Source organism: Carassius gibelio, chromosome B2 (genome assembly GCF_023724105.1).
Source record: "Carassius gibelio isolate Cgi1373 ecotype wild population from Czech Republic chromosome B2, carGib1.2-hapl.c, whole genome shotgun sequence".
Taxonomy (NCBI): domain Eukaryota; kingdom Metazoa; phylum Chordata; class Actinopteri; order Cypriniformes; family Cyprinidae; genus Carassius; species Carassius gibelio.
The window spans coordinates 795,907-805,807 of record NC_068397.1 but is presented as its reverse complement, the minus strand read 5'-3'; the positions used below and the strand labels follow the sequence as shown (position 1 = coordinate 805,807).

At 34.1% G+C, this 9,901-nt stretch overlaps 1 protein-coding gene across 1 annotated transcript; it reads right to left on the bottom strand.

The window, feature by feature from the left end:
- Positions 1–5,746: 5,746 nt before the first annotated feature.
- Positions 5,747–9,179, bottom strand: LOC127951383 (calcium-activated potassium channel subunit beta-3-like). The gene is made up of 4 exons (XM_052549255.1): positions 9,097–9,179; positions 7,923–8,117; positions 7,506–7,674; positions 5,747–6,130 (listed from the first exon to the last, which is right to left on the bottom strand). Exons 1-4 carry the CDS (start codon positions 9,177–9,179, stop codon positions 5,747–5,749), a joined length of 831 nt encoding a protein of 276 aa, XP_052405215.1.
- Between the last annotated feature and the right edge of the window lie 722 nt (positions 9,180–9,901).

Here is a 9,901-nt window from a genome sequence, read left to right as displayed (position 1 = left end):
CTTTCTTTTTTAATAGAAAGTGAACAGCTGAACTACTCGATTTTTCGAATCTAAACAGATTTGGAAACACTAGGCATCAAACATTTGCAGACTTTGTAAACGGCTACAGAGGAAAAACTGGGCATCATCCACTGAAGGACTGAAGATCAGACACTTACAGACTTTTAATTGGTTTCATTCAGTAACATGCATCTCCCAGTGATGAAGCTGAACACACTGTAGTTCTAAAATCAACTCAAAATTTCAGTTTCAGATCCTCCAACTGGATGGAATCAAAATAAATCTTGAGTTTGCACCCATCATACGCTTAGCAAGTGATTGCAAAATCAGTGTGTAAAGTGGGGTTAAAACAGTGTATTTATTAACCTTGCATATATGCACATGATCTTATAGTGCATGCATTTGTAGGAGTTTTCCTTTCAGATGCAAAATTTATAGGAGGAGAGCTAACTGTGCTGAGAATTTCAGGTAGAGAGCAGTTTGTAATCGTGCCGTAATCAAATTTTTTTTCATACAGTCAGTGTTCCCTTCCAGGTCAGCTGTTAGGACAATTGTTTCAAGCACATCTTGCCAAGCAAGTTAGATACAAACAAAGCAGCTTTGTCCTTAGTGAAACTTGTGCTCAGCCTCTGCTCTTTGTTGTGCTATATGCTATACAACTTTTAGGTGCAGTCTTTTTTTTTTTTTTAGCACATTTAGATTTTTGTATTTCCCCATTCAGGAATTAAATTGCCATGAAAGGGAGTTTGACCATGTCCAAACAGAAATGCAACTGGAACCGTTCCCTTAGCATGCTCAGAATCGTTCGGTTTTACAGTGTAAAAATGCTTTATGTTTCTGCCCTTAGGTTTAGGGGATCAAATCACTAATCCTAAGTATGAGTAATCATAGTGGTGATGCTTGCTTTAGTAAACGCCATTAATCATCCATGCAAGCTCAATGACAGGGCTTTGACGAAAAGTGGCACATGGTTATTTCTGTTCAGTTCTTCACCTCCATGCTTCAAAGGGGCGAGGTCAGGGTGTCGGGCAGGCTAGGAAGGACTCATTCCACACATCATTTGGCAGGAAATTGCTGCCCTACACAGTTTCCCACACTGGCACACGGCCCACAAAGCCACAAATCTGCCAGCAGCATTATCGGGTATTTTAAAAACCCTTACAGGTCTCAAGAAGAGCAAGAGAAGGCTGACGGTTATTGAATCAACATGCTTTCTTGAAATTTCATTGCTCTACTTTGGCTCAAATCTATCAATACAGGTATGTATAGAGACCTTGGCCTTGCAACGGATTGAAACGGAAAGCTTTGGATTAAAAAATATTGATTAGTAAGACAGAGCATGCATGTTGGGTTTAAATGCTACTATGCCTTCTTATAAGCACTCAGAGGACAGCAGAGCACATTTCGTGAAGGGAAAATGTTTCCGAAATACATTGTCACTCATGTACTTTCTTTGATCCAAGTTGTCCTGGAGTCAAACGTGACTGCTCTACAAAGCCACGTCAAGTGAGAGACATAGAAAAATGTAATAGAAAGCCACTAAGCCGTTGTCTGTTGACGTGAATGAACAACAGATTTTATTTGTGAATTCCAAAGAATACAGGACTTTGTGTGCATTGATTTTTAAATCCGTTTATCAAATGGATGCAACGTTTTTAGACGGTTTCAATCAACTAAAAACCTTTATCGATTAGTTGTGACAAAAAAGGCCTATTCATTCTCAGCAGGAACTTGTAAAAATATGAGTGCTTTCAATCATCTCGTTACTTAAAAATCATATGACATTGGACAAAAGGAAAGAGCTTTAGCATTTTTTGCCCAAGTAGACTCCTTCTCCTTGTTTCAGGGATAAGGATTTGGGCTATTTTCCAAACCAGGGTCAGTGAATCAATAACGCATTTACTCTAGAATGCTTTATGTTTGGCATGGTTCTGCATTTAGCAAAAGCATGTTCCGCTTAAGAAATGGTTGACATTGCCGATACAGCATGTATACGTGAGTGTGTACTTGTAATAGTAATGTAATTCTCTTCATGCCCTGATGCTCTGAGTAATAACAAGGCAATCTTGAAAGTGGAGCTCTATCAGCCGTCAACTCTATTGCTGCCCTCTTTTGACCTGCTCTTCTTAGCTGCAAATAAAAGTGCTCAAGCTTTGTTTGAATATGAATAGACTTGATTTTAATATGCATGGTCCACCCTTAAAAAATGTTTTGGGAGCACTTTCAAACGTGCTAATCATGTTTGAGCACTGTATGTTGTGATAGTGCTAATAGTTTGAGTTGATTCATTTAGAAAATGACCAAGAATGGACACAATTCCTATTTAAGAATTAAGTTGAGTGGAATAGGCCACATCTCACAGGATGCTGAATATATGCACGTAGATTCAAATATAAATCTGCATCCTGTTCCAAATAATTTCCAATTAGGCTGGACATGGCATACTCGAAAATCCAGAAACTCTAGTTTGTCTAAAGTCAATGTTAAAAGGGATTTGAGAAATATTTATTTAAAAAGGATTTTGTTTCCGAACTTAATTGAGATTTTAATGGAAGCAGACATACTCAAACAAACCACTTGATATTGCTGAGGCATTGCTCAGTCTGCCCCTCGAGCTTTCTTAAGGCCATATCCTCTCAGATTTATTCAGAAACTGCACTCACGGAGTTATGGACCATCTTTCCTTGCTGATTTATGCAGTAGTTATCAGTAGTTAATTTATTCTTTAAATATAAAAAGTAAAACCAGCCTATTGTAAAATCAACACCACTGGCTTCTGTACAAACAATGTGTTAAACTGTGAGCGAGTCAGAGAGCTGTATGATGGTATGAATGAAATATTTATAAACTCAAATCGTTTTCAATATGTACATTTTTAGCAAATGTAATATTCAAATGCCTTTTACCATAAGTTCAGTGTCTGGTGTGACAAAATGTAAAATGTTTGTGTGTCGTTATCCAATGATTTCTCTGTTTTTAGGTCTTCCAGATCTCACTGACAGGTTTCAGACAAGATGTTCTTTGTGAAGAGAAGTCAAACAACAAAACTGCACAATACTTCTATGTACCTTAACTGTCATTTGGGTGATTGTCATTGGTGTCATCTGTGGCCAATCAGCACCTAGGACTGGAACTACTGTATATACATTTTATAAATTCTAAACTATTTCACAGTTTGGACTTCTTTTCCCAGGTTGATTTATAAAACATTGTGGGGAAATGATCTGAAGGTAAAAAAAAAAAAGAAGGAGAGAAACGGCGCAGAGGGCTGCGGAGGACAGAGCCATTCTCCTGGGGTTGGGAATGGTGTTCATCTCGGTCATGATGTACTTTGTGATCTGTATCACCATGGTGCGTACTTATGCAGACAGGAAGTGTTATGTCAGTACTGCTAATATCTGCTTAATAATATCAAGCTGTGAACTAAAACAATAACTTCAAACCCGATTCCAAAAAAAGTTAATTGTGAATAAAAAAAGAATGCAATGATGTGGAAGTTTCAAATTTTAATATTTTATTCAGAATACAACATAGATGACATATCAAATGTTTAAACTGAGAAAATGTAGAATTTTAAGGGAAAAATAAGTTGATTTTAAATTTCATTGCATCAACACATCTCAGAAAAGTTGGGACAAGGCCATGTTTACCACTGTGTGGCATCCCCTCTTCTTTTTATAACAGTCTGCAAACGTCTGGGGACTGAGGAGACAAGTTGCTCAAGTTTAGGAATAGGAATGTTGTCCCATTCTTGTCTAATACAGGCTTCTAGTTGCTCAACTGTCTTAGGTTTTCTTTGTAGCATCTTCCTCTTTATGATGCATCTATTGTTTTCTATGGGTGAAAGATCTGGACTGCAGGCTGGCCATTTCATCATACGCAGCTATGATGTAATTGATGCAGTATGAGTCTAGCATTGTCATGTTGGAAAAGGCAAGGTCTTCCCTGATACAGACGACGTCTGGATGGGAGCAAATGTTGTTCTAGAATTTGGATATACCTTTCAGCATTGATAGTGCCTTTCCAGATGTGTAAGCTGCCCATGCCACACGCACTCATGAAACCCCATACCATCAGAGATGCAGATGCGAAAATAAGGAATTGAAGCAAATCCAAAAACTAGACATTCAGAAATGCTCACTCTGTCGTTTTGCATTTTAAGATGTGTAGACGCTGGATTGGCTGACTAGCCTTTGGAGGGCAGGGTTGTAGAGTGATTGACATTACAAAATGTTAAAAGTTAGCAAAAATGATTAAATCATAAACAGAATCCTGAAAACTCCTGATCAGTCTCTTAGAAATACAATTGTCATTATTATTATGATCAAGTGGAAGCTTGAAAAAAATTAAGAAGATATGATTAAAAAGAGTTGCATGTTATCTGGAGGAACCCTCATCATACTCATGGTCAAGATCGCTCAGTACCTTTCCATACATGAACAAACTGACAAAGCCCCAAAGTGATATACAGACTTCGTGAAGTGAATGAAGGAGCTTTCATTTCTTCTTCAAATGGGAAATTTTTTTTTGGCCTCCTGCTGTTCAAGGATTGACTGTAAATTGATATGTTAGTCTTCCATGCCTAAGCTTTATCATAACCACAACTCATTTCTCTGAAGCGCTGCTCTATTCCAGATGGAGTTAGTGCTGTAGAAGGGCATTATTAATGTGTGTGATACAATATACAGAGTCATTATGCATTATAATCTAAAATCTAACCTTCTGACACTATTTCTCATCTGTTATAAGCCTTGGGAAGTATTATTATTATTCATTTTTTTTTAATTAATAATTGAAAAAAAAATTCATTTGAATTCATTGAAATTAATGGATAAAAAAGAAATGACTGATTAATTATTATAATATTTTTTCAAATACATACAATATTTGACATTTGTTAATGTTTAGTTCACTGATGAATATGACTAATGTTCTTTTTAGATGTCATATCTCATTGAATGGGAAATATTCATATATTAAGCAGTTTTATTATTGAATTGTTTCATACAAGCTTTTTTTAAAAAAAATAATAATAATTTGACTTTAATTAATTCACAACCCATTTACATGCAATGTGAAGTATTTCTGAGTGATACAAAATGTTGAACAGGGAGAACGTAGAATGGGGCTTGGTTTTATACAGCAGGATTTGATAGACTGGATCAGGAACATTTGCCGTTTCAAAAGAAACAAGAACTGATTTTTCTGTATTTGTTTTTCATGCACATTTTGAATTATGCATTGCATTGTGTTGTGTTTAAAGTTTGAAGGAAATGTCAGTAATCTTAATCCTTTGTCAGCATATTATATTACTGATTTCTTTTTATCACTGTCATTAAAATAAAGAAATACTTCACTCAAAAAAATTATTTTGCAGCTTTTTCTTCACAAGATATTACATGCTGGACTGGAGTGGTGTGGATTACTTTTGGATTAATGTGAAGTTTTTATCAGCTGGCTCTCATTCTGATGGCACCCATTCACTTTAATGCTAAAATGATTAAAATCAGTTCCAATGATGAAACAAACTCCTTTACATTCAGCTCATTGAAATTACCCTCTTAACTGCAAATATATAACCTCTTGAATTGGTTCATTGTCTATTTGATTATAATGAACAATCACAATGTTATGAAAAGCTATGGCCACAGGGTGTAAGGCACTAATGTTAACTTCATAAGACACTGAATAAAGTCATTATGACTACTAACCTGCCCACCGCAGTAGGGGCACTTTCTACTGTTTTCTATCTAACTGGGTCGTGCTGCTCCGTGGGTCCTCCAGGCCTCCATCTTAAGAGCCTGTAGATCCTTCCCTCCGTCACTTTACTCTGCTTGCCCAGTAACTCCTCTCTTCTGATCTCAGTGCAGAGGAAAGCAAGATGCTGGTTGAGCTTCACCAGCCCCACCAGCAGGATTCCACCGAACAACATGAGGCTGGGCCACAGCAGGTAGTACAAGGCCATTTGAACGGTGTATTTCCTCCTGAAGATGGCGTCATTTGGGTGTGCAGCACTGAGATAGCACGTGATATTCTCCCCATTCTCCATGAGCTTTAACCCATTTGTGATGTTATTGGCCTCAGCCTCTTGGTCTGTCTTGTTTCGTTGGCATTTCGGAATGTAGAAACACTGAGGGAAGGATTATGCCAAGCATTAATGAAATCTAAAATTGAAATAGATATTTCAGACCTTTACATGGTCAAAGACTATAAAAAATGAACTATATATATATATATATATATATATATATATATATATATCTATATATATATATATATATATGTATATATATATATATATATATATAGATATATATATATATATATATATATATATATATATATATATATATATATATATATGTATATATATATATATATATATGTATATATATATATATATATATATATATATATATATATAGATATATATATATATATATATATATGTATATATATATATATATGTATATATATATATATATGTATATATATATATATATATATATATATATATATATATATATGTATATATATATATATATATATATATAGATATATATATATATATATATATATATATATATATGTATATATATATATATATATATATGTATATATATATATATCTATATATATATATATATATGTATATATATATATATATATACATAATCTTTAAATAGTAAATTCATTTTTTGTCATGAAAAGAAAATGACAAATTAAAATAAATACAAATAGACAATAAATAAATACATGAAAAAGGCAAAAAAAAAGATTTTTTTGTAAAATACAGTGTTTTTGACTCACTGAAATGTCAAAATTAGTATTATATTTAACAGTTTTTTTCTTCTTCATTTAAATAAAAAATTGTCAAAAATTTTAATATCAGTAGTGTCTATGCAACATAAAATTACTGCTAAAGATGGTTTTTGTGATACTCCAGTATCAATAATGCAGAACTTATTAAAAAGCCATTTGAAATGTTGAGCTTCTTTGTCATTTATGATACATAGTTGCCATGCATGATTATACAATTTAGATCATGTTCAAAATTTCAGTTATTCAAAATTGATTTCAAAATACTGATGAATTATCTAAGTTAATGAATTGGTCATTTATAATCATCATCACCATCATCATCATATAATTATTCAGTGTGACCATGCATAAATTAGAAGTTCAAATACATAGAGACAAACAGATAAAGATAAAATAAATAGTTCATATAGTTCAATGTAGGATTGTTTGACTTTTAAGATGCAAATGGAGCTTTAATTCTAGAATTATGCAAAATTATTATTTCACAAATTGTTTATTTCGTTTTTTTAATATTTGTGTAATAAGGAGCAAACCGAAATAAAACTCGTAAATTAAAACGTCAAATCTAATTTGTAGTTGCAGTCTGTGTGTGCCTTTATCATGCTTTTTTTGGAGCTTGGCAGCACAATCATAGTCTATAAAACCAGAAGAAGGAATGACAGGGTGATTAAATTGTCAAGTACCTTTGGCTTTTGTTTGACAGTGTCTTCATCGTGGTAAAGTCGGAGTGTTTTTTCAGGGGTGCTGTTCACCAGAACACGCAGGCATTTAAAGCCATCAATGCCACGGCAATCCATCACTTCATCTACCAAATCAATATTCACCAGCGTGCAGTTCTTAGGTTTCCAGTCACTGTTACACACACATTAAACAAATGATGTGAAGGCTTACAATGTTAAAATGTTCAAAAGTATGGCTATGCTATAAAACAATTTTTTCACAAATATTTTAGAGCACAACAGTGTCAGTTAGGAACATGCTTAAGATCATCATAATTCATTGTGTTGATATTAGCAATTGATGTTCAGTAAAAAAGAAAATGACAATATGAAAGGATCCTATTCTATTAGTAAGTAGTCTTGTCTACCTGAAGCACTGACCTGTAGAGACTTGGTTTCACCATCACGATTCCCACCAGAAAGTATGTGAGGATGGAGAAGGTCATCATGGTGAAGCCCAAGAGAACGGCTCGGTCTTCTCCTACGCTGGACTCGGGGATTTGAGCTCTGGCTTTCTCGTTGCCCTTCATCTCCCGCGCGTTCTTCCACTTGCCTCCATTTTCCTGAATGACGTCTCTAAAAACAAACAAACAAACATAACTTTAAGTTACATAACTTCGTATGCGGTTATTTGTCCATGAAACACAAAAGGAGAAATTCTGAAGAGTCATCAGAAATTCATGGCAACCTAAAGCTAAAAAACAACAACATAAACCAATAAAACCATAAAAGCTGTTCAAACTTTCAAACGCAACTCAAAGGAGTTTATATACATATAAACATCTATATACATTTTGCATAGTTATTTATATTGTATGACTTATGACTTGGGTGGGGGGTTACTGAAAGAATACTTATTATAGAAAGAATATAATTAAGTGTTAACTGAATGTTAAGTTTTTGGACAGTTACTTGCATGTTATATACAATTAAATGAAAATGTATTTTATTAAATGCAATTTAAATAACTTGTACGTATTTAAATATATCAATTTAGTATATTTAGTCTATATTTAAACTATAAACCGTTAATGTAACATCAGATAACACACTACTGTACAGTTGAAATTATAATCAAGTACACTATTAATCAAGTGCAGTACTTTACATATGCTTTAGTGTTTAAGTTAACACACCAGTGATTTAAAACTATCTGACATTATAACAAAGTGTGTTTTTATGCATTAAGAAAGTGTGCTCTCTTTATGTACATTGGCCTTTTATTTAATTATTATATTATCTGTAACTACAGTTTTTTTTTTTTTTTAATACACTTTAAAGATTTTAAGTACATGACAAGTCCACTTTTAATACAGTTAAGCACTTTTTCACAGGTTGGAACAATATGAGAGTGAATAAATGATGCAAATTTAACCTCAAATTTAACCTTCGTGATTTTAAGTTAATATAAGGTTAAATATAAAACAGTAGTGGAGATGAAGTAGATGATGGACTGTCAGTTACTATATATTTGGAATAACTCAATGCTTAATACATTGGTATCTCATACTAGCATCACAAAGACTGAGGCAGTGGATGTGATCTCTTTACGTACCGCATGTGTCGTCGCCGCGCGCCCTGCAGGGTGATGTTAACAGGAACACTGAAAGACCCCTGCGGGGACTGATTCAGCAACATTTCTGTATTACTAAGTAACCCTTAACTGGGTTCCAGCACTAAATTAACACAACACTGACCCCAGTTTGACAAGGTCAATGTAGTATACATCCAGACACTGAAGCAGCGTGCTGCATAGCCCTCAGACCTGTAGTGCACAACAGAGTGCTCTTAAGGGATTGTTTTCTTCTCATCCAGATGAGATCAGCGGAATATCCTTCCTTTGCCTGAACAGGGATGCCACAGAGGGTTTCTATAGGAACCCCTGCAGCCAGACCATAATTAAGTCCTATGGGACTCCTGATTTTGTTTTTCTATTTTCACATATAAACTACAAAAGAATGAAGTAAATGAACACCCCCTACCAAAAATACATATAAAACAACACCAAGAGCAAAAAACAAAAACCTGTGTAAAAGTGTACTCCCAACCCTGTCTGCAGGAACTCATGGATTTATCTTTACTGTCCTGTAACACAGATTCTAAGATGATGTTAGTTTCAAATCTTACCTCAAAACATGTGTTCTTCTGTGCATGATAGCTTTATGTGGCTATTAACCAAGACTGACTAAACGATTCACTACACTGAATGACAAGACTAGGAGTTTTAGCTTTATGAGAACAACAATGCATCAATAATAAATGAGTTTTTATCCAACATAATGTTAATTATTAATGAATGATTTACTGTATATGAAAAGGTAAACAATTTGTTGGAACAACACTGTGCACCTGATCAGCAG